The 25,834-nt window shown below is 36.9% G+C and overlaps 1 protein-coding gene across 9 annotated transcripts in view; it reads right to left on the bottom strand.

Annotated features, from left to right (window-relative positions):
* Positions 1-25,834, bottom strand: part of DMD (dystrophin) — a 1,096,913-nt gene that overhangs the window by 1,020,483 nt on the left and 50,596 nt on the right. The window contains exon 1 of one of the 9 annotated variants that reach the window (XM_040582463.1): positions 18,449-18,709. The exons of the other annotated variants lie outside the window; for them this stretch is intronic. Coding sequence (XP_040438397.1) covers positions 18,449-18,467 — 19 coding nt within the window. The 5' untranslated portion in view covers positions 18,468-18,709. Of the gene's footprint in view, positions 1-18,448; positions 18,710-25,834 lie in introns of those variants that run through there. 9 annotated transcript variants of the gene reach the window in all.

Genomic DNA, 25,834 nt, shown 5'->3' with positions numbered 1-25,834 from the left:
TCAAAATGTATTAATTTGAGCCCTTTCATATTATACCTATCCTATACTCTGTATTATAAAAAGAATCCCTTATTTATATTAATGTATGCATTCTAAGGTGACTCAACTACCTTAAAAAATACAAGTATTCAGAAACATTACTACCTAAATAAGAAAAAATATCAGTGTTCCACTTGATATGTTTGTAAAACAGCAAACCATTATACAGTATACATAGTTAACTATTTATGCTTTTAGAAAATACGAAGTAATTTCTAGTCTTACTGTAACTGCATTGTGAACAGCAATAATAGATGTTTTACTTGTGGTATCAGTGCATGTTAAATTATCTTAGTAATGCAATTCAATCTTATAAACTAGAAGCACAGTGGCTTATAAGCAATGGTAAATTATTTATATCATCATTGAAATTTCTTCTCTATGCATACTCTTAATTACTCAGTGTTTGGGGGTGGGGGGGAAGACAAAAGCAAATGTGTATCCCAACAAAACTGCCTATGCTACCTGACCATTTAAGGTCATCTTCAAACCTAATCAGCTTCTTGAACATCTTATTACTTATCACTGTTATACATTCATGACTATTTTTTAATTATCAGCTGTAGTATAAACTGGTCTGTCTTCATTCCTAATGAAATAGCAACGAGCAGTTACAAACAGGAATATCTTTATGACTCACCGCATGGCTTATTTAAATTTTTGTTGACAACTGAGCATTAAACTGAACGAATGAGTCACTTCTCTAACTTTTATATGAATTTGCCTATGGGAAGAAAAAAGACTAGCTCTACTTTGCTTTAAGATGATCATATTATAGAAATAGCACAAACACAGAATATATCCCAAAAAGACAGATGCGAAATAATTAAACTTTTAATATGCCATTAGATTAAAACTTAAAATACTGACCACAGGAAGGTTACTGGCAATTGTACATAGGTCAATAAAAAGGAACAGGGCTCTTCCAAAATTTAGCTGGGTAGAAAGTCTTGTTAGTAGGAGGAACAGAAATAGAAAGAAGTGATTTGGGTAACTATTTCTGGGAAATTAATTTTGACACCAAGGAAGTCATTTGACTTTTGTGCACTCAGTAATAAAACGATAATTTTTTAGCTATATTAATGTGTTGGAATAGACTAGATGATGAAAGTGTTTTGGCACTGGGTTATGAGACAGGTTAATAGGACATTTGTGAGGCTGTTCTGCTCTAATACTGAACTGACAAGTATAACAACCATGAATCATCACATCTTGCCAAGACACGAAGTTCCAAGGATGAAAGCAAAACCAAACTACTAAGATTTTACTTTTAGAGTTTAGACATGTATTTTACAGATAAAATAATTGTAAGTGATCACACTGGTTCAAAGAAGCAGCAAGCATTAAAAGATTTATAATAATTTCAACCTATTCATATGATCAGCAATACACAAAGTTGAACATACTGAAGGTCTTAAGGAGATTCATAGAACCCTTCAGAAACTAAAGGACAATTTGTAAAACACATTGTAAAACTTATCTCTTACATTTTTAACTGTATGCTCACTATCATTTAAAAATATGTCCCTTCAGTTATCACTGACTTTCAATTACAGTAAGTATCAAGTGAAGTAGTACCTCTAATAAGATACTTCCAAGTGTACCAAGTATCATTACCCAGCCAGTGTATCATTATGCAACCAATCACCAAGTATCATTAAAAATCTGTACCCTAAAAGAAAAGTTTAGATGAAGCAGTCATGGTCTACCAGAATCACTGCTAGAAATTTTGAAGGGCACACGTACCTGTTTTTAACAGTTTTCAACTCAGTGTTCTGGGTGTGACTGAATTGTGCAAAGGAAAGAAAATTGTCTCTGATTTGTAATCTGGCAGAAAACAGTATTAATAAATAGAAAAACCTTTACCAATACAAAAATCCCCTCCTTCAAACACAATCCAATTATATCCATCAACCAGAACATCTGAATTCTCAGTACATTAACCCAACAGTAATTTCTCTCCTCCATAAATAGAGCAAAAATTTGGCAAATTTCAGACAATATTTCTGTGAGGGGTTCTGGGGTTATTTTTTTATGTATTCATTAAGTTCTGATCCTGGAAAAAGATGAAACACTGATTTTTGGAAGGATTCATGACATACAGAAATTCTCTAGGTGGTGAAGGCAGGTATATTTTCAAAGGTTGAAGTGTTTTCAGCTAAGTCTGATACTATGATGCCCTTGATATCCTATTTCTGTATCAGTGTATCATTTTCATTTACTGATGATCCAAAACACCGTAACCAGCTGTGAATGCATACAGCATGGAGCTGGCAAACTGATATTTCTACATACACAGGGCAATCTCCCACTAGAAGTACAACCATAATCTCCCTAAGCAGATCTATCAGTTAACACTAGATGATCACTAACACAACAGGTGATGTTTGACAAGAAATAGTATCTAGTAGCGCATCAACAAAACAAAACAATTCCAATAAAAACATTCTAACCGTAAGAAACTCTAAGCTGGATGTACAGCTTCAGAGTCATAAGTATTGTTCTACCTTTCAACTTTCCTGTGTTTTTGTCACTACTGGAAACATAATGCCATGCCTAAAACCATTTTTTTCCCCTCACATGTTTTCCTAATACAGTATCTCCAGATTGGCAAGTTATTATGCAAATGCAGTCACAGATATGTCAGAAAAAGCTGCCATGACTCCTGCTCTTTCCAAATGTGCTTTCAGCATTGATGGACAAGCAGGCCTTTCACGATCGGGCTATTGCTACCAGCAATCCGATCACAGTTACATTTGGAGAGCCTGTGGGAAAGCATCCATTCCTGCTGCTAGTCAACTTCTATTAATCAGACTCTCCTCTCTGTTTTTTGTTTTTTTGGTTTTTGTTTTTGTTTTTTTTTTTTTTCAAATAATCCCCTGTTCTGGAGGCTTTAAACTGTTCTGATTTGAGAATATAGTAGAACTGCTGCACGACCATGAGAGAGTATGAAGCGCTATAACAACCAAACATCAGCTAAAGGGGTGGTCCCAGCCGGCACTGTGGTACCCACACCTTATGGAAAGCTGCTGTGCAGGGGTGGGGAGGGAAGCTTTTCTCCCTCTCTCACAACAGTCCATGAACCCTATAAAGCATGAGATTACTGCTCTGTAATATCCTCCACAGAAGCCCATGGTTTACAGCTGGTCTGCTTAGCTCATACAACAGCCGCCAAGCTGGACAATACTGCTTCCATTATCTCTCTGAAGTCCATCTGGTGCAGAGCACCTCATGCCACACGATGCTGGTGTAATTTCTACAGGCTAACCCTGAGAAAAGCAAAAATGAAATTATAAGTGAGACTCACTTAATCAGCCAAGATGCCAAACTTTAGACAATAAAATTAACTAATAAGTCTCATTTCCTGTGTAAGCCACTTCCAGTTCAATTTATTTTACAGCTCTCATGAAAAATTAACATTTTAATTTTAATTAACATTAAAGAAAAATAATCAAGCCATTTCTGTTCCTAACAGAACTTTCCTTAATTTTTAGCATTATGCAGCTGAGCCAAAAGTTTTGAAATCATTTAAATAAACCGAGATCTTAAGTCTCTTTGAAAAGTAAACACAATCTTAAATCCAATTAGCTTTAGTGAGCACCTCCTAAGTCTCTTTTGCAGCTGGAACTCTAGTGTTTCAGATTTATTTTTTTTATTTTGTAAGGCAGATTCTTTCATAATCTCTAAAGTCATCCCTATTTACTTATTTACAGTTATATGAATGCAATAGTTCAAGCTGGTTTAAAGTAAAAAATTGCCTTTAAAAATGTTTTGATTGATATAGTTTAGTAGTTGTAAGGATATTTCAAAGGCGGCTGATTTTATAACATCATAAAGAAAGTATAATATAGCCAAGCTGTACAGACAGCATAAAAAACTGAAAGACCTGAGCGTAAGATATAGTTCAAGACTGGAACATGCAGTCCAAAGACAAACATATATACAAATCAATCTTTATATATTTGGAAAAAAAATAATATAACTTGACTGGATAAGTTTCACCATGAATAACACTACCTCCTTTGTTTTCAGTCTCAGTCATTTTTTGGAGTCTTCTAATTATTCAAAATAACTGTAGGTTTGCAATTTCTAAAAATATCTGTCTTTTGTGTCTGGCTCGCTGTTGTAAATGAACCTGCACACCTGATTCCTCGAAACAGGTTATTCAGATGGTCTACCTGACCCATTAGCTGTTCTATTATTCAGATGGTCTATGAAGAGCAGGGAAACTCATAGCCAAAAGAGCAGATCTGTGGGTAAGGCCTTTGCACATACTTGTGTATCAATAACCTACTCTTTTCTGGACAACTGCCAACACAAGCAGTAGATAATAATTCTTACCTGTCAAGCACTGAGCACCAGAGTGTTTCTTCTCAATTAACAAAGGCAATTAAGAATCATGAATATTAAAGGCAGCATTAAAACCTATATTTGCTAATTGATATTGCATCAACTGGTGAAGACAGGAGAATTAGCAACAGCCAATTTACATTCTCTGTAAAAGTGCTGCACATTCTTAACTCATTATGGTCAAGCTGAGAAGCTCAACTGCTCATGCCTCAAGCTCTTCCTAATATCCAGATACCACTTGTGGAATCTAGGTGACAAACGGTAAATACAATATGGCAACCTTGTAACAAGGTGTATCTTTGAATATTCTTTCACAAAATCTTTTGAGAAATCATAGTAGAGTAGGAGTGTTTCTAAACAAAAGCACCACAGATAACTGTTGACAGAAAAGTAAGATGCGATAGAAAAGAAGAAAATTTGTACACACAACTAAAAAAAGAGGAGGAACACATACACATCAATACATTAAGTAGGAAGGAGAATCTAATTTCCCATACAATGTAATTTGGAAGAGCATTTTTTTTTTCTTCCCAAATTAAGGCAAAATGTGGGCTGTAATTTTTAATTTTTTTTCAGATTGAAAATGGTGTTTGGTTTGGGTTTTTTTCAGATTTCTGAGTTTAGGGAACTATTTACTAAGATTATTAAGATGATTCTGAAACCCAAAGGGAGAAATACCTGGCAACCATGGCGTTCTGAAAGTAACAAAATTGACACCTTAATTCTGAGATGGAAAATTTTCCATAATGAAAAAACAATTCAACCAAAAGAATCAATGAGTTCACATTTCCCCAAAAATGTAGCTGAAAAGTTGCTAACCTATTTTAATAGGATATCTCTTCAAACACTAAAAGGGTTACTCGACATATTAGAGCTTCTAATATAATGCAGATGAATACAACTCTAGAATGAAAACGCATTTGCATGTAAATCTATCAAATTCAATAGCTAAGCCATGACAATTTTAGATATTAAAATAAAATGGCTTGTTATTAATGGAATTATAAATTTTTAAACATTGCAACTAAATCTTCAGTAAAAGAAATAACCAGTCCAGCAAAAGACCATAACTTTTCACAGCTCTTTACAGTGCTCACATAATCAAATAAAATAGAAGCTAACAAGAGGATAAAATTCAAGTATGTATTCTTTCTTGTTACTTATATGGAACTGATGCTCAAAGCATGCTGAGAGTCTGATACAAAAATTCCACTGAAAAGAGCAGGATGTTTTTATTGAATTTCTCATGGCACTTTTGAACAAGAGTACATACTCCAAAATACAACATTTTAACAAGGAGACATGACTAAGTACCACTCCTGCCATCTTGGACCAGCTTGGCTAATGCTGGAATGAAGAAAAACTCTTGGAGGGGAACCACAAAAAGAAATATGTACAGCTATACAATTTAACTGAAAAGTCTTCCATTATATATTGCCGTTTAGCCATTTTTAGGAACGTTTAGTAGATTTCAAACTCTTGTACTAGAATTAAAGAAAGTGATTGTGACCCAGAATCTCTGGGCTCATCCTGCCCACCAGCACAAATATCATGATAAGGTCCTGTGGGGGTCCAATCTTTGCATCTCCTGACACTTTCATTAGCACTGTCAAGTTCGGCATGGTACACAGCATGGCATCCCTATAGGTATAGCATCACCAGATGGATCACAACAATGCTGGGTCTCATCCTGGAGCATGCACAGCATTGCTGTAATTCTAAGGCAGAAGGACAATATGACTCACTCTGCAACCACTACGTTGCAGTTACTTCTCTAGAACTACCAGCAGCCTCCTTATTTGCAGAAGTTAAAGCGGTCCAGGGGTGCCTGAATCGCAGCCTCAAGGAACCAGGGATGTCAGCTCAGCAATGCTATTCCACTGCTGCAATTTGCCTCCGTCCCTCACACAAGATGAGTGAGCAGACCCCTACTACTACTGCAAGCTGATGCACCCTACAGCTCCCTTCTTCCTTCCAGCTGCACAAAAGCACCCCACAAAACAAAACCTACCAAAAAACCCATGCACATTTGAAACAAGAACCTCTCCCACACCCTAACACGACTTTTTATTTTTAATAGTAAGTGTTATTACAGTCTTTTGCTTTGGTGTGAATTACCACCACCACTCCCCCCACTGAGCAGGATCAAAGGATGTTAAATATGCCTGACTCTGGGAATTTGGAGCAATCTGGAGATTCTCATACATAGTTCATCTGCCTCAGTCTGCTTAGGGGGTGTTCTGGGCTACTTTGTTATTCTAACATTGTAGTTACATCTAAGTTCCTACGTGATCCCTGCCTAATACAAGCATTATTACAATGGAGATAAACAATTAGCACACTGTGCATAGGCAGGTCACTGTAAGCCACACGTATCGTGCTGCAAACATCTACTATGCGAGGACAGAGTAGTGGAGAAGTAACTCATGCTGACCAATCACCTTGTGGGTCGACAAAGCACTGAGAATTTTACTCCTGACTTATCTGCATGACAAAAGTGGACCTCATAGGACCAGGCACCATAGGTCAATATTGGAAAAAAGATTAAATCAGGTGTCAGGTTGACACTCAAGTGTTCCTCCATCTCAGATACAGGAAAAACTTGGTTAAAACAATTATTTGAAGGCTATAATCAGTGAAACAACACATGGTATACCACTAACCTAAAACCATCCAGAGAGCAGTCTTCTCAGGTGACATGGTAGGGATGTCACCCATCTTGCAATCTGAGTGGAAAGTGACCCTTGGAAAAATCACATAGGAACAAGCACTCTCAGGTCTGAGCAGGATCCAATTTCTTGGTGTTTCTTACAGCTTAATAATGCTCAGCCAAAACCTACCAGACAACTTCTCTTTTGGGTTATCTGAGTAATATTTTACACAGTGATGATGGATACCCATTAAACTGGAAGAAATATTGACATACGAACCATTGACATTACATTGACATCTGGCCCAGTCAAACTACTTTGTCTTCCAGAAGGAAACAGGCTTTCGCATCCCCCCACCCCCCACTTTTGTATTGTATCAAGGAGAAAGACTATCTGAGTCATAAAGAAAAGGCATAGCATTTACCAGATATAACATCCAATTATGAAAACAAACCAACCAACCCACTGGTTATATAAACACTATTTGACCACTTGAAGTTTAGAAAAACTAGCTGCACACTATCATAGTCATTCATACACCACTCTGACTTCTCACTCTTTGGTTATTCAAGGCAATTTTTGAAACATGTAGAAATAATTCTGGTGAAAAGTAGAATCCAAGTGAAAGAAAATGAACGGCATATCCACATAACTAAAAAATCAGCGTCTGAAGCTATCACTACCAATCTGGTGCAACAACCTTGTGTGTGTAATGAAGCTTGAGATGTTGATAAAGGTCATATGGTGAGACTATAACCAAGATTCATCTACTTTAGTCAGATCTTCTCTGGCTTTACCTTTAATGGCATCCCACTGATAGAGGTAGTCATGTTTGTACACAAACTAATTGATGAGGAACTCTACTAAGACATTTAGTACAGAAACAATCATGCATGTTGACAGTTACTAATAGCAGAAGGGAATTCTCATTCATGAGGGATGACGGCTATTCATAACATTTAACTGTAGGTTAGTTGCTTTGTGGGGAGAAATGATAATTAAACTGTTTTATCAATCAGTGGGAAAAAAAGGGGTAAGACAAAAGGCATATTGAAATTATTTGTGCTTTACAGGTAATGAAAAGTTTATATCTACCCAGGGATTTCCCATGCTCCCAAAACTCAGGAACAGATTTATGTAGTTTTTCTTGTTCACTCGCCCTTTCCTTGTCCTTTCCCCCCCTCTTCCTCTAAATCCAAATGCAGCTAACAGCCACCAAGTGTCTGTTTAAGGCTGCTCTCCAGGCTTCACCAACTGCATTCCCTCCCAGTGTTACTCTGTTGCCTACACACAGGCAGCTGGGGAGACCAATGACACCTCCATGGGTTCACAGATAGGACATGAGGCACAAGAGCTTCATCCTCCTGTAACAGCAGCTGGGACCAGGCAGGACATCTTACTGTATTTAAAACAAACCTAAGTACCTAGGTGTGCACAACTGATTCTGGTCCAGGATCTTCACTGATGATAATGGAGGAGAAAATGCTTACATTGGGTATCTTAATCTGAAGCTGCATTCACCCTAATGGAAGTGTAAAGTCTCAACTCCATCCTCTTTGCCATCCACACCCATCAACTCTGGTGTTTGCTCAGGGGTTCAGGCACTACTAGGAAATTTATTCTGTAAATGTTCAATACGCTCTTAGTGCCCACTAGTCTCAGAAGAAAAATGCATTCTTTTAAGCAAGCAGTTATTTTCAAAGGAAACATACAAAACCATTTTTCAGAAGTATGTTATGCCCTTTGATAGGTTTTAAAGTTAGGTTTACAGGAAGGAGTTACAATTCTATGTAATATTGAGGTTGATAGCCTCAAATTACTATATCAGTGAACAAACAAAAATATTTCAGTGGCAATGTTTATTATTTTTTCCTTGTAATAAGGTCAGATACATCTTAAATGTAATTATAAATTATTCTAGTGTGCTACTTTTACACAAAAGAAAGCAATACAACTATTAATAAATTACACTTTGCATGGTCTATCTAATAAGTTATAAAATAATTAGAATGGCTGACATGCTATCTACTGATTTTATTTTAATAGCAGGTGATTATTAATTTAAGAATTCCATTTAGTAAAAATCAGTTTTCCATTTTCAAATTTAAAGACTCCCTTCAAGCTTTTTAAGTGAGCTGATATAATGTTAATTTTTTTCCCAAACAGAGCACAGAGAACAATCACATATGAAAGGAAGAAGCCTTCTCAAACAGTAAATCTGCACTGACAGAAAGTGCAATGGCACTCAACTCCTTTTCTTTTGTTGGTTTTTGGGTTTGTTTTTTGTTTGTTTGTTGGTTTTTGGGGGGGTGTTTATTGTTTGGGGTTTTTGGTTGGTTGGTTGGGCAGGTGGTTGGTTTTTTTTTACATAAGATCCTGGCAAGGACAACTGGGGAAACTCATAATCTGATCTGTGACTTATGATTTCCCCTGCAATTAGCCATAAAGACAGACTGCTTAGATCGCTTCCTTCTCACAAAGCCTTATTCCATGTAACATAAAAAAAATTAGACCACTGCATAGGTCTAGCCATGCATATAGAAAGAACAACTTAATAAAGACTGATAAATAGGAAAGGAAACTAGTTAGTGCATTATAGCAAACAATAGTAATGGCATGACATAAATCATTAATTTTGCTCTTAGAACAAAGGTGGAAATACTTATAAATCAAGTCAATAACAAATTTATGTCAATTTGAAAAATATTTTATTTCTGTTTTTCAAGGAGGTTCAAAAGGATTTTATTTAATATAAAATCAGAATCCAGTACCTGTGGGCTGCTTGTGGCACAGCCTAACACAGGGACAACCAAAAAACAGAATTCCAAACACAGAGACTGCATTGCTATCCAGGAAAGAACAATGTTATCCCTTTAGCATCTGGTGCAGCATAAAGCCATTATAATGCAATTAGGCAGACTAAGGACCAGCTGTTAAGGAACTAAAATTAAAAGGTGAAGACTTTGATAAGAGATTTATTTCAAAGCATTTCTCTTACAAAATGTTTGCATTTTGCTTTGCTCAGGACACTGATCTGGGTTAAGCATGAAAGGTTCAACATAACACAGATCAATGATGTCTGCCCTTGCACATAAAGATTTACTACACACCGCCACACACAGTCCTCTGTTCTTTACACTCTGACTGATGAAATTTAAATTTGCTACATGTGCGAACTGGCAACAGTAGACAATCATGGAATTTGGAAAAAAAAAATTATACTTTCTTCCTTAACTCTGGAAAATTTTGCTTCAAAATCTGTCTGGGACTCAAACGCCGCTGACAAAAAACAACAACAAACAAACCTCAAACAATTAATAAGCATGACAGAATCATAAGATTTAGCCAGCACTGTTTGATTTTCAGACTGATATGTCTATCACAATTTTCTTCAATCAGTCCAGGAATAGATCCAATTCCTAAAAAGACATTTCTTGCTATAAGAATCTGCATTCATATAAAAACCCAAAGTGGTATTTTAATAAAAAAGTACTGTGCAATGTTAAAGTGTTAATATGAACACTATAGCTAGAACTTCAGAACAGCTGAGGCTGGAAGGGACCTCCTGAGGCCCCCTTGTCCAAGTTCCATAGTCGGCAGAGGGTCGGCAAGAGCAGATTGTTCAGTGCTGTGTTCAATGGGGTTTTGAGACTCTCCAACAACGGAGATCCCACAAGGTCTCTGCACAATCCATTCCAGAGACCAACCACTGAGACCAAGTTTTCTTTGTACCTGACCTGAATTTCCCTTCTTCCAAGTCACATCCCTTGCCTCTTGTCCTATTGCCATGCACATGTAAGAAGCATTTGTCTCTCTCTTTACCAGCCTCAAGCTGGGTATTTTTAGATAGCCATCCCTCTCACCCAGCCTTACTCTGAAAGGTGAATAAGCCCAACTCCTCCGTGCCATGCCCAGTCCCAAGCCATCATGGCAGCCCTGCTCTGGACTTGCTCCAGTTCACTTGTGTCTACAGGGAATGCCAAAAGCAGATACTGTGTTCCAGATAAGTCTCAAGAGAGCTGACTCAAGAGCAGGCATCATGTTCTGATGGTGTGCTGTTGATTCATGTTCATGACACAATTTTGCCATGCTACTAAAACTCTATAAATTGTTGTTGTTCTTAAACCTGTTAATAAATTATAACTTTCTTCATTTCCAAAGAATGTTGGAAAAAAACCCTCTTACAATCAAGAAGTGTTTTACCATTTTTTAAAATAGTCTACTGCTTCTATAAAATACATCAGATAACTTGACAACTTTTACTACAAATCACCAGAATGTCTACTGTGGTGTTAAGGGGAAATGGAACTATTTGTCAGTACCAATCCTTCACAAGTATTTTAACAATTCAAATGATCACAACAGGGGTTGTTTTCTCTCTTTTCTCTCCCTGATACATTTTGCTATGGAGCAAAAAATGGAAAACAACTGTGTAATCCCAGTTGAAGCCGAAAACAAGCTAGATATCTAGACAAATTCAGGTGCTTGACCCTGAAAAGCTTGCTTAGAATTTCCCAGCATTAAATTTCAAATTACATCACTCCAGTACAAAATGTTATAAAATTTTGCCTGCTGCACTTCATAGTTAATAATTCAAATGTCAAATGTAAATGTTCCAAGGGCTGTACTGTCACACTACTGCAAACGTACCTCATAGTGATCTTAATGACATATTTGAGGACATTGTTCTTTGGATTTCCTTTCATCACAGACCTCTGACACAACTACAGCTATATGCAATGCAGCACACCAACAAAGTTTGAGTTAGTTATGCAGTAAAGCTCTCCAAGATAGTAGACATTTCACCAAGATGATAAAATATGACTCTAGTAAACTGAGGAACTCACTGCTCAGAAAAATCAGCCCTCTAGGCAAAGGAAAAGCCACAGAAATAAAGTAACTAATATGGCTGCAAAGTCTTCAATTCTCTATGAGAGGCTGAGCAAGATGACTCAAAAGGTTCTCAAAAGCAGAACCAAGATTTAGTTTCCCCTTTCCAAAGGTGAAGGATAAAGTAATTTACTTTCTTCTTGTCACTAACACAAAATTTAATTTTATTGCTGGAGGAGTCCCAGCATTGGAGAAGCAGTAAGTTTTGTGGCCAGCAGCGGAAAACCCAGGAGGACTGAAATGACTTCAGGGGATTTCTGAGCAGTTCTGTCTGGCACAGCAATGCTTACTCCTCCTGTTCAACTGTACGGACCAGAGTGACTCGGATGCAGATGGTTGTACCTTGCTGGCAACTGAGGAGCATCCTCAGACACCGCTGCTCAACTAGTGCAGGCTCTTGTTGGGGAAAGGACTGGGGAAGGACAAGGGAGAGAGGAAAGAGCAGAACCAGCCACTAACATGGCAATCCAATTTACAGCTTTTCAGAGCAGCTGCCTGGAGCTTGCTTGAGTCTTGGACTGAAGAAAAAGTCAGTGGAGATCACAGTCTGATTAGTGGCACTATACAAAGGCTATTTTAACAATAAATTAATCAGATTAATATTTTTCCTTAAAGCTTTGAATCTAGGAGAGCCAAAGAATGCACAATACGTGGTGCATAGGTAAATGGTAAAAGCACAGTATCTGATTTATCTGGATCATTCAGGAAGATAGGAATTCTGACCATGTATGTGCTGCAAGTCACCAGTGACCAGGGCTAAGGGGCCACATCCTACCTGCAGTAATTACCAGCACTCCTGTCTACAGGTGACACTTCATTAATCATACAAACACCGAATTCATATTCTCTTCCTTATGAATGTGCGTGCCTTCAGTCTTTTCCAGGCAACAATTAATTCTACCAAGGAGTATTTTGCTAATTTCTCATGGTTTCTGAATGTCTCAGGACATCCTCATATTAAAATAAATAAATAATGATTTTTAAAAAATCATGCTAGCAGGAATGGTTTTTCATCTCTTCATTTATGTACACATCTTTTCTTGTTATTTTGTTTTAGTCAAGAAGCACATATAAAAAAACATGAACAAATTAACCGATATTATAGATGTAGAGATTAAGCCAGAAACCTGCCTCTAAACATAGCATCCTGTGACCTAGCACTACCTTCTCAGAACAAAATCCTGAGTGAACAAAGAGGCTTTACATTTGTTATCAATATCAACAGGTTTTGCCAGACCAATGGGAAAAAAAAAGTAAGAGCAAAGGGTTTTTTAAATGAAGAATAGCATACTTCTAGACTCCGTCTTGAAGACTTTAACAAGAGATCTTCCACTGACAATGGTCCTTAGCAATTAAAAAAATAAGTTTCTCAAAACCATGACACTGTTATAGCACAATTATGTAAAGTCTTCAGGCAGACAATTTATAAAGGAGAAGAGTGTCTTTATTAACGGCACACTGGCAAAGCTTAGCAAAAAATTACTGAGTAAACTAAAAAAAAGTACTTCATGAAAAGACAATCTTATGAAACAAATAAATGAATCTTACATGAATCTTACATGATTCAGCAGAAGATTCAAAACCAGCTTGCCTTGTTACCGCTCTGGAAACCATATACTCATTTTGCATATTATAGTCAAGTTTTCATAGCCCATCCTATCCTTATCAGTTTATCTGAATCAGGCTTTTGAGACAATTATTCTTTTTTGAATTGTATGTTGTATTATTCACAATGTTTTCATTTCCTACTAGCACTTATGCGACTTGGTGTCTACTGATCTAGGCAGCACAAAACAAGCAGAAAGAATAGTCTCTGCCTGACAGATTTATATTTTAAATACTGTACAAAACAGAACTTGCAACTTTATTCATTACAATGGTATAAACCTGAAATGATGGCAACTTGCCTGAACATAGTTATAGCTGTCAAAAAAGTTAGAGCAACTATGGTTTGGTTTTGAAATTTCTTGTCTTTTCCCTCCTTTCTATAACATGGATGAATTCAGGGAGATCCATCTCCATTTATTTATTTTTATAATATTATTGTACATTTGCCTCAAGAAACATGCTTACTCTCTCTTCTCCTTTAACTTCCTCTGAAATGGGCAAACAATACTCCCCTGATTCTGTTAAGATGATTACATTTTATCTGTAAGAAGTAAAATATTGCAGAAAGCTTCTTTCTTTCCCTTGACTAAGAGTAAAGTCTTAAAACCAAACAATTATCAGCATCAGTCTCTAGTCTGTCCATTCTGTTCAACAGGTCCATAAAAGTACCTTTTTTCTTTTCATGGAAATGATTTGCTTAAATATATTTCTGTACACGAGAATTATTTTTTCCCCTATTTTTTTCTTTTTTCTTTCATCTCCCTCTCCCTTTTTTTTTTTTTTTTTTTTTTTTTTTTTGGGGGGGGGGGGGGAATAGTGAGGCATATCCCTGACTATCTCTGTTACCTTTTAATGATAAAGTGATAGCTTGTACTTTTTATTATAATCTTTAAGAAGCTAGTTCAGTAGCAACACAGTAGTCTTTCATCCAAGATAGGTCATAAATACAAGCACGGTCAGTACCAATCTGAACTGATCCTGTGTAACATGCAATATAATCTTTAAAATTGAGGTTCATGGGACAGGCGTTCTCCTCTGGTGGATGATGATTACACTACAAACTCCGCAATACCTTGCAACTCTGCTTGAATCTATCATCACTACATTTAGCTATTAAACAAACTGAAGTCAAACACATCTTGGAATGCTTACAGCAAATTCCCTTTAGTTTGGTAGGAATAGTTATTCCTGTGTTGAATATTAAAAGGGATAATCTCCACCTGCCACAAAATAAGTGGCTGCAGAACACATCAAATACCTGACAAAACGCAGTGCTGAATGGTAGAGCAAAGCTGAACAGTGTACTTTTGAATTATAAATTTATGACAATTTAAATAGATTGCTTAAGATTGGTTTAATAAAACTTAAGTAAGGAATACAGTAAATCAAAAAATCCACTTTATTTTTTTTTTATTAACTCGCAGGGCTACCTATATTTAAGACTTACCTTCTTCAGTGTTACACATCTAATGTATGCGAGGTGCTTAAGAGTATATTTACATAAGATTCTTAGACATTTTAGTTGGACTCTAATACAGCTCTTAATCCAAATGCCTTCTAGTATGTTTACAAGATACAACCAGGCCAAAAAAAAATGGTCCTACTGTCTAATGAGTGCTAAGTTAAGAACTTTTTACATATACAACACTGATCAATGTACTGTACAAGAGTCAGCAAAGACTAAGGGCACTTAGAGCCCATGCGTCTGCTTTTCCTGTGGGTAAATTCCCCTGTAAAAAGCAAAATAGACATGAGGATGTCACTACTGTAAAAGATTAAAAAAAAAAAAAAAAAAATCACAACCCCAGCTGACAAATGGCATAGGAATAGAGTAGCTTGTGAGATAGGAAATAAAGTAAGAAATACCATTAAAAAAGATTCAATCCTGCTAAATATCTTAAAATATTTTAAGATATCTCAAGCAATTGTGGGTTTCTGTAGATTTGCCAGACTGATTTCAGCTGACTCTCCCATGCACACAGACCACCATTAATTTTAGAATTTCTGATGATAAATCCTTGCTAATTAAATACTTTCTCGCACAATTTTCCACAGACTTAAGAAATTGTATGTAACTATGAGGGCACAGACTTAAGAAATTGTATGTAACTATGAGGGCTCATTGATATTTTATATATATATATACTTACATAAAAGCATTTTAATCAGATGGCAACACCCTGAAGTTTTTAATACAAGGGTTCTAGTAAATATATTGAGTCTTACCTCACTATCCAAATTCAAGTACTTAAGTTAGGAGGCTAATCTGCTAATGCATAGGCTGTTGAGGAAACCAGACACCAATGTGAATTTCTTGATTGGACTTGCTTGCTGAAGGAGATTATTGCTCTCTATTGTTCAGGTATTTGAGCCTAGTAAGCCTACCTAGATAATACAGCAGGCTAAATTACGTAGCAATAGTTAACCAAAGCAATTACACCTCCCCAGCATATTCCTATGATGTTCTTTTCTTATTGTACCCTTAGAACACAATTTGCATTCAACAATCAATAAGTAATTACTTTTTATCTGAAAAGCATAAACTCTTTATTCATTCATTGTTGAAAAGGAACCAAGAGCCCAATCAAAGACCATTCAACTATATGGAAAAATTCTCCAACTTCCTTTTTTTTTTAATCTATATATCCGATTTCCCTTTTGGACATTTATAAATGGCTGCATACTTGGTTCTAAAAGGAGAGTTAACAACTATGTTAACTCAGTTAATGGCAGCCATGAAAACACTCACATGGGAAAACTGTAACCCTGCAACCCAAAAAGAAAAGAAAAAAAGAATCTATGACTTCTTACAGTATCCATTTTACTGCTGTTCAATAAATAGCGCATAGTTTTCTGTTGCTTTTGCAAAGATGCCAGGCACTTGCACTACCTTTGATTTATTTCTGTTCAAGTTACATAAAGAAATGTCTGAAACCATGTTAATGCACACTATTGATCCAGTAATAGTAATAGATTATATGGCAAAACGTATTTTATTGGCTAAAAATAGGGGTTATGGAGATAGGATGTTCTGGGGTGTAGCTCAGAGCATGGGATGCTCTCACTGTTAAAAGCTGAATTATTTTTTTATTGTATTTATGGGCCTTAATTCAATTTGCTGTTTGCTCATTTGATGTATCACTCCTCACAACATAAATTCTATATGGAAGTAAGATAATAATGTTATTTCATGCTGCAAAACAGTTGGATTTAAACTGAAAATATTTATTCTGTTTATGAGCAGCTTTTTAAAGCCTGTAACATGCTACAGTCCAATCTGAAAGTTAATATCACAGAGGACACATACTTACCTACCCAGATGAGATTGTGTTAGCCTACTCAGATTTCTCTAATGTATCGTGGTCAATGAACAAGAAGATCAACTTCATTGTCCTAACTGCATATTTTATGAACTGTGACAAGTTTGTTATAACTCATTTGCTCTAAACTTTTATTCTGAGATTGCAAAAGCACCAAGAGATAAACTCAGCAATGTCAACAAGCTCGGTGGCATAGTTCAAGCTGTGAAGGTTCAATAAATAGGTCTGTAAACATTGCAAATCAACACAGCTTTTGATGAAATGTCAAGCAAGACAGAGCTTAGCTATATTCAGCTCAGCTTGAACTCATAAACCATTAACTGGCCTCTGTAGTTTCCAGAGAAATGTATCTTATGAATAAAGCACAAATATTGAAATAGAAATTTATTTTTCTTTCTTCTAAAGAGAGAAGATTAATATCTATTTAAGAACAGGAGACAATATTTTAATCATTCCAGTAAAGACTGATTTATAAAACCAGCCAATATGACAACACTACACATCCTTATGATGGAGCTACCATTTTTTCACCTCCAAGTTTGGAAAGAATGCAAAAAATAGGAAGAGAAAACAAAATTAATTTTGAAATACCAGAAGATACTTCCGTTTTGAACCACTGCAAAAATCTCTGGGTTTTTTCCTGCATGACGCAAGAAAATACTGCTTGCCTCAGAGAACACATATATTCCCCTTCCATTTTTAGAAAGAAGAATAGAATAAAACTTTTTACAATGCATCTACATTTATTTATACATATATATAAAATATATATAATGCTATTTATAACATAAGCTAGCATTTATTTTTTTTTTGCCACATAGTGGAGCATTTTATTACACATATACAGTAAAATAGTCTCTAAAGACTTATTTCCAAGTGGCTTGAAAGATATGAGGTTACTTTAGCTACTTTTTAGAATCAATCCTCTGCAGACAAGTCTATGCAATTACCCTAGACTGAATGCAGGATTGTTTTTACCCGATGGCCCAGTTTCCAAGCTATTTCTATATCATCAGTTGAGTAATTCGTTTGACCATGTCCAAATTTGTTTGCAGTAAACTTTACATCTTTCTGCTGTCTTTATAATGACAAGCTCATTTAGTAAAACAATTAAATGCTCTTTGATCAGCTAGCATCTATTATCTACAACTATGCAAACACTCAGTATTGTCATTTGAACACATTACAATGTCCGCCGGCAGAGGAAAAAAAAAAAATAAAATCTGTTTAACCTAATAAAAGATTTACCGCATGCAAAAGTTTGTTTTCCCTTCTGTATTAACACCCTGTTGCTATTCTTGAACCAGGTTTGAATTTAAAAATAAACCTGTGCAAGCCACGGATATCTGGCAGAAGGGAGCTGGTGCTGTGACGGGGCCAGTCCCCTCCCAGGAGCCCCATTTGCCCTTTACTTCAGAGTCCTCTCCGAGGAACTTCCCACAGCCCCCTGTACACAGCAGGCAGCGCCTCTGCCAGCCACAGACATCCCAGGAGGCAGCCAGCTGACCTAAATGCCATCGTTAGGGTTGTGTTACTACTGCTCTTCACTCTTTTGAATATTCCTTGTATTCATTTACAGCCGGTACTCACCCGACGCATCCCCTGGCATTGCCGGCACTGCAGTGTCTTGCTACCTTTGTGGGGAAGCGGACAGTTGATTTCCCCGTGGGTACTTCTCTCTAACACATTCTCTGAAGTAGGAGAAACCTGGAGGGAGACTCATTGCCAGGTGCAGGTGACACATACATGCAATCACCCTCCAGCTTCACAAGCACAAAGGGAGTACCCTCTTCTCAGAGGCTAACAGGAGAATTATGGCCAGTTTTGCTTTCTTAAACAACAGCGAGGTACTCTCCCAAGGCACGCAGCCAGTGTCTGCTGCACTCCCTCCCTCCTCCCTGAAATGGTTTCTCCCTACACAGGCTCAATCTACCTGATTATATTCTCTCCTAATCAGTAATCTCAGTTTCTCCAGCAGTAGCAGCCCTCCTCCTCCACCCGGGATTTCTGGAGGGCAGGCTGCAGCAGCGCTCTGGGGAAGCAGCACAAGGGAGCAACATTTTGGAAACACTCATGTTTCTGTCTGCTTTTTGTTCGAATGCTGGAGTGCAGCGCACGTCTGCGTGTGACAGATTATCCTTCCTGCTTTTACAATCCCATTCAAAGAGGGTTAAGGTCCCTAAGAAAAGAAGGCTACCTGCTTCATCAAACAGTAACCGCTTTTCAATGCGTTCTTCTTTGTGTATCCTTTCCCTAAAACTATTTTACATCCCTTTCATACATGACAGTGTTTTTCCATCTGTGGTATATTCTTCCCCAAATCTAGTTAGCAAATAAAGTAGAAGAAGTATGATTCCTTTCCCCTCCTTTTTCCACTTTTAAACTTAAAGAAGAGGGGAAGGATAAGTGCAACCCATATTACCATCACCAACTTTAACATCACCTGTTGTCTTTCAACAAACACGCTTGCTCTAACCCCAAAAAGCTTGTTTGTGTTTTTGTTTGGGGTTTTTTCTTTATTTTTTTAATAACTGAGAGGGGGACACACAAAACAGTTTTCCTCTTTTCTTTTTTTGTCCCGATTATTCCACTCTTATTATCGCAATATTAACTTTTATTTTCCTGTAAAACTTCTAATCAACATTTAAAGACTACCGCAGAATAAATTCAGAAGTTCTTTTACTAGATAACAGGCTTGTTTTAAAAAACATTTGTCAAGAGAAAGCAGTGGGCAAAGCATCGATCAAGGGAAGATTTACACTAGTATTTCAACCGGGCCGTACAGCGTGTGGTCTGTCAGGCACAGCGCAGCATAAAACTTTGACAGCAAAGAGGCAGGAGATGTGGAGATAATAAATACTCAGGACTACTCCATTCTGAGATAGTGTGGTACTGTATTTAAGCATTATGAAGATCTCTAAAATCTGGTGATTTTATTAACTAAGCTAAACTGGCTGTTGTGGGCAGTGTAAAACTGGAAGTTATCATAAACCTTGGAGTTTATGTATTAGTATTTATGTATACTATGGAGTAATAGTATTAATTAGCATTCATTTGATAGCAGAGCCAATCAAGGGGAAGGGGGGAAGGGGGAAAAAATATATATATATAATCATAAACTATATAGCACCCTCCTAACAAAAGTGGATGTCTATTGTTCTCAGTTTTCAGCACAAAAGTCCAGTACAAAGATGCTTCTGAAGGAACAGTCAGCCTGAATATTACTGTATGCTCTGACTTGAAGTGGCTTCTTCCACAATTACCATGGTCAACCACCACTCCTCCCTCCCCTTGCATCCTGCATTGAAAGTAGCATCACTGTTGCTGGAAAGGTCCAGCTTCATGGTCCTCCTAATACCTCAATAGAGTTCGTTAGTAACAATCTTTCTTTCTCAAAATTTAATTTTTCTCCCAAAAACATGCAATACAAATGTTAAATACAAATGTTATTTACTTAGTTGATTACCTGTTATCATTAAACACAGCAAAACCTCAAATCTGGCAGTTCTGTTCTTTTTTAAATAACAAAATTAAAAGGTAAAAATTAATAGAAAAGTAGAAATCTAGAAATCCAGATATTGGGGCAGGGAAAAAAAAGAAAAACACCACAAAAACCAAAACTATGCAGGCATTGATCTGACATGATGGAGATGTTAACACATCAGATACATCTCCTTTTGTGCTACCCTAAAACACAGACTGTTCAGAAAAACACATTCTTCCCCTGCAAAGCAGGGCATATTTTCTATAGGCCACTCCGCTTTTCACAGCGGAACTTCCACACAGATTTGAAAGGCTACAAGCATATATACTAGACATTTTCATAAACTAGTCTGTCCAATTTACTAAACTTTTTTCCACTTCAGCTGCAAGCTAATAAAAATAAAATAAATTCAAGTAGGCTCCAGCTTGAATTTAACTTTGCTGTGCTTTCTTTTTGTCACCCAAAGGAACATACCCAGCCTCTCTCTGTTTGCTGTAATAATCCATTCAACTGAAACTAAAGGTCATTTCATGTTCTATTCAGGGTTGTTGACTTATCAAGGCTTAACAATTTTTTAGGACAACAGCCTAGAAGGTTACTTGAAAGTAGCTTTAAGTTAAACCTGTTAGATTAAGCTATTTGAACTACTCAGTCAGTCATGGAAAAAAAGACAGCCACTAAAAGTTTTTTAATGGAATGCACAAGACAACAGAGCATCTAGGCACATTCCTTATGCCATTTACAGCATGGGGGATGCCTCTGTGCTACCAAGGGTAAGTGTATCTCACACCAGAATAGCATGTTGCTGCATATCTGGAAGGCTCAGAGATGCAATTTCAAGCCTCCGTTATGAGCAGGACAGGCTGCATGTTTACTTTCACCTGTTTTCTAAACAAAATTCAGCAGAAACTGTGCATGACTGAACATGTATATGATGGTGAGCTTATTCCAGTGCTAGCATAACGCAGAACAAGGTTAGTAAGTAATTACAAATAGGGATGCTATGATCATCTCCATATAATATAGCTATTTACTCTGTAACTCTGATAACATGAAGACCTGTCACATCCATGTCTTGAAGAAACAGGTGCTATAGAAACACAGCACTAGACACAGTGCCTATTCCCAAATATTCCAAAAATTTCACAAATTTGACATAATCATGAAAAGCAAGGAAGAAATAGAAGGAAAAAAAAAGAGTAAGTCCACTCATTAACATAAATTAATAATTCACAATAAAATAATGATTAGAGAGTATAGAGGAGTCTAGCATGAGCTAGAGCACATTGCTCAATCTCTTAATTTCGGCTGGGAAGAAGAAATAGCAATTTTCAGTGCAATCTGCTCCTCCTTACAGAAATTGTTTTCCATCACTTTGCAAAAGGGCAGACATGCACTGCAAAGGGCAGTTGCTTCAATCTCTAGTCTGTGTGTCTGCACCACAGGAACATAAGGACAGGCCTCAGCTAGAAAAGATCTTGTTAAAATATTAATTTCACAGAAACAGTTACTTTTCGTCATTTATTTTTGTTGTGCATTTATCAAATGCTTTTCTGTTTTTTTTTTTCTCCTAAGCTCCACAGGAGAGTTACGCTTGCTTGTAGGAAGTCTTGACTGGGGTCATTAGCTGATGTAAGCAAAAATACCCCTAAATGTTAAAGCACCATTGCTTAGGTTCTCTAACACCTAGACAAAGTTATTGCTATTCAAAAATTAAGTGCTTTCTGTGAAAGGAGGGAATTTATTTTTAGTGTTACAACCTGCAAGCAATCTGAACTAATGACAAGTTGGTCCACAACTGTTTTCTGTCATGTCCAAAAGAACCATAAAACTCCTGTCACACCCAGCCTTTGAGGTCATGCATGAAATGTAGCTGCAAATCACCTGGTGAGAAAAGCACGTCTAAAATCATACACCACAGTTCAGCCTTGGATTCTTCCCCCATATGGGATTCCTGGTTTTACAAAGCCATGCTTTAGGGGTCCACTCTTGTTCTCTGACCTCTTTCCACCTTGTGGGCTGAAAGAGCTGCACAGAGTGCTCAAGGACCATCTCTCCTGCCCAACACAAATGCCTTCACCAGTTTCTCACCTTGTTGTGCCTGCCACAGTCTTTTCCTTCCTCCTGCATCACTAAAGCCTCTCTGCCACTGCTACCCAGCAAGTGTTGACTGGTGAAAGGAGGGTGTTACACAGAGCAGCTGTGCCATATAACCACTGAGGAACCAGCTGCTGTTACAGGGAACTCAGCCGTTGAAAAATAAATACCATGTAGGTGGTTTTATATTAGAACAAAGAGCTTGTTTGTCTTCCTAAGTAATTTGGAACACAGGAGAGGAACTTGCATGTTTTTGAAAGAAAAAATCAGAGTTTATACAGACACTATAAGGAGTCCTTACAAACTGCTCATGAGAAGGAGCCTTCTACAAGGAAACCTGTTATATTCTTCTGTAATTGAGAGCTGTTACTACTGAACGAGCTTTATACAGAAATACATGTTTTCCTTAGATTGAAGTGATTTTTGATAATCTGGGATTAGAAAAAGAATAGCTAGAGCAGAGGCAAAAAAAACCAAGCCAAAAACTGCCAAGGCTTTTAGAAAGAATAAATTGATAAAATCACAGGCAAAATCCTGATTTGCTGAGGTCAAAGGCAAAACTCCACTGGAAATTGATTTTGCTTCAAGAGCAAAAGTCAACATCTGCTCTATTTAGTGTTGCATTATGGAAGAAGATAGCTGTTCATTTGTGCTGTGCTCGAGAGGCCTTGCTGAACAGTAGAGCATCTCTGTATACTTTCCTATAAATATACACAAATAAAGCTACTCTAATTATATAATTATATAATATAAAATAAAGAATATATTTTCATATATTCTGTCACACTTTTGTATAACTTTTTAATATATATATATGCATGTGTAGATACACACAATTTTAGCATATCCTTATATTTCAGGATTTCGGGGTGGGTGTGTATACATTTTTGAACCACAAAATTCTGTTTTCATCAACAAGCTCCCCCATTTTTGTACTTCTGTCTTATACTTTTTCTTACCAGTGTTACCAAGTGATAACAGCCTGCCAAGGAAGCACACAGCTTTTAAAACAGTGTTATCTTAAAAGCTACAGGATATAATAATATTTTTACTATTTTATTTCTTTTTTTTTTCAAAAAAAAAGGAAAATAAAAGATCATTACTGCTGTATCATATGCAATCCCTGGAAACATCTCAAATGACCCAAAAATGTATTTCCTTATATAAGGGGCTGTAAGTTGTCCATTTTCAATTCCTTTATACATTCACAGTTTGGACTACCTGATCATATGTAAGCCTAACTCAAACGTGTCTATTCAATCTAACATCTTGTTTGTGGTAATAAAGGACTGCCTCATTAGGTGAGGAATTCAAAATGTGTAAGTTTTGCCACATGGTTATAATAAAGCAGAAAAAAACCCTATCTCTTGCAACGGTTTTTATCATCCCAGGCTGGAGGATTACAAGTGTTATGTGCTAGTGAGTCATTACCGTGCTGCCCACTGTAATCTGCCTGAAAACTAATGTAATATATATATGAGAAATAACTATTTGTAGTCAGAGGTGTTTTCAGGAGTAATATACCTAAAGTTTAAGGCACAACAAAGATTTGTTAGCTCCTAATTCTTTCCAAAATTACTTCTTCGCTGTAAGTATATGTATTCTGACTCAGTTTCTCAGGAATACTCAAGGACTGCTATTACTGTAGCAGTATGATGACTACTTGGTTGAATGGAGATAAAAAGCAGTTTCCGGCCTGGAAGACCATACATATTGAATTTAAACTGCGCACATAGGAACTAAAGATATTATCAGCTATAGCATAATGTACTGAAGCTTGTCCAATTGTCAGCTGGTGTTGTGATAAAGTAAAAGAAACGTTATTAAATCCTTATCTCCATGCAAACCCACTCTCAAAAACCAGTCAGACTTTCTAGGGTACCAAACTACAAAAAAAGCCAACCTTATCTGCAGACAACTGTCAGAAAATCATAAGAAACAAATAATGTCTGCTGGATGTAATGATTTCTGATAATTTTATAAACCAGTTTCACTGAGTTTTATAATCCCAATTTGCTGTAAATTGATGTTTGCATGGAGTTTGGATAATGTCTTAATTAGGCAAGCTAAACAGTAATAAGTATTACAAGATATTCCAGTCCCTGCTTTCTCTTGTAAAGCTTTTCTGTTGCCTCATGCTTCCTCAAGCAGTGGCAGAGGTCTCTAGCAGAGTTCCCCAGACTTCTGCAGGGCACTCCGTACTCTGTTCTCCTGCACTGCCTTTTTTTCCTTAACTTTTGATCCAGTTATATTTATTTTTCCATTTGAGCGCTACAAGAAAGCATCTGGGACAGCTTCTAAGCGAAATCACTACCTCAGCCTCCTCAAAATATCTGTGCTGCTCCATCCTTCGTATGCTGCCCCTGAAAAGCACTGCTTTCCTTTGTCTAGTTTCTTATGACAACTAAGGTAAGGACCAGGGTATTTGGGCACTCTCAGAGTACGTCTGTGTTTGCTTAAAACTGAACAGCCTTGGCAAGATCAGTTTTAAACCAGACCCCTCATGAAAACAGGCTCATGCTGTATACACCCTTGGGAAGCCTTGAAGGCTGGACCTTACCACCAGAGCACCCAGCATTGCTCATGAAAGACAAGCGAGCTATAAATCCAGTACACTTGAACCAAGAAAAGCACAGCAGAATTTCCCTAACCTTCAGTGTATTTTTCCCACCCTGTATTTCTTTGGAGCTACAGACCTCTTAATTTCTTTCCTGATTTTTTGCCTTTGTTTTACCTCGTCTTCTGATTTTTTTCATTTGCCTGAAAGTCTGGTTCACTTTATATCCCCATTACATGGTCTGTCTTTACCTAAATAAAAAAGAGCTTGTCTTCAAGAAAATTAGAGCTAGGAGTTACATTCTGTTTTCAGTAAAGCTTATTCAGTCAAACTTATTAAAGAAGGAAAAACATCTGTTTGTACTCAGGAAATGTGTATTTGCTTCAGAATATATTCTGGGTTTCATTGACCAGCACCATTACTCTGATCCCACAACTATACGTTGTGCCAACCCCCCTCCCCCAGAAAACAAACCACCAAAACCCAAACCAACCAAAACCAAAATTGCAAACATCCAAAAAGTCAAGTAGAACATCTCCAGCACCACATTACTGACCATTCTGAAGCACTAGTTTTGTACTCAATCACAATTTCTCTTAACCATTTTTTTTCTGCATTGTCTCACCCAGTTACAAAGACCCATATTGCTTGCCTTGTGAAACCTTACAATTACAGCAACAGCTGCAGCCTGCTGTAAAACAAAACCTTCTTAACATACATCTCACTGATAAGGCTTAATTCAATTAAATTGACCATTAAGATTAGTGTAAATTGAATTGCTCTCTCAGACTTGCTGATAATCTCTCGACAGACCAATAAATACGGGGATTCCAAACAG

This window comes from Falco naumanni, chromosome 2 (genome assembly GCF_017639655.2).
Source record: "Falco naumanni isolate bFalNau1 chromosome 2, bFalNau1.pat, whole genome shotgun sequence".
Classification (NCBI taxonomy): Eukaryota; Metazoa; Chordata; class Aves; order Falconiformes; family Falconidae; genus Falco; species Falco naumanni.
This window is presented reverse-complemented; position numbering and strand designations above follow the sequence as displayed.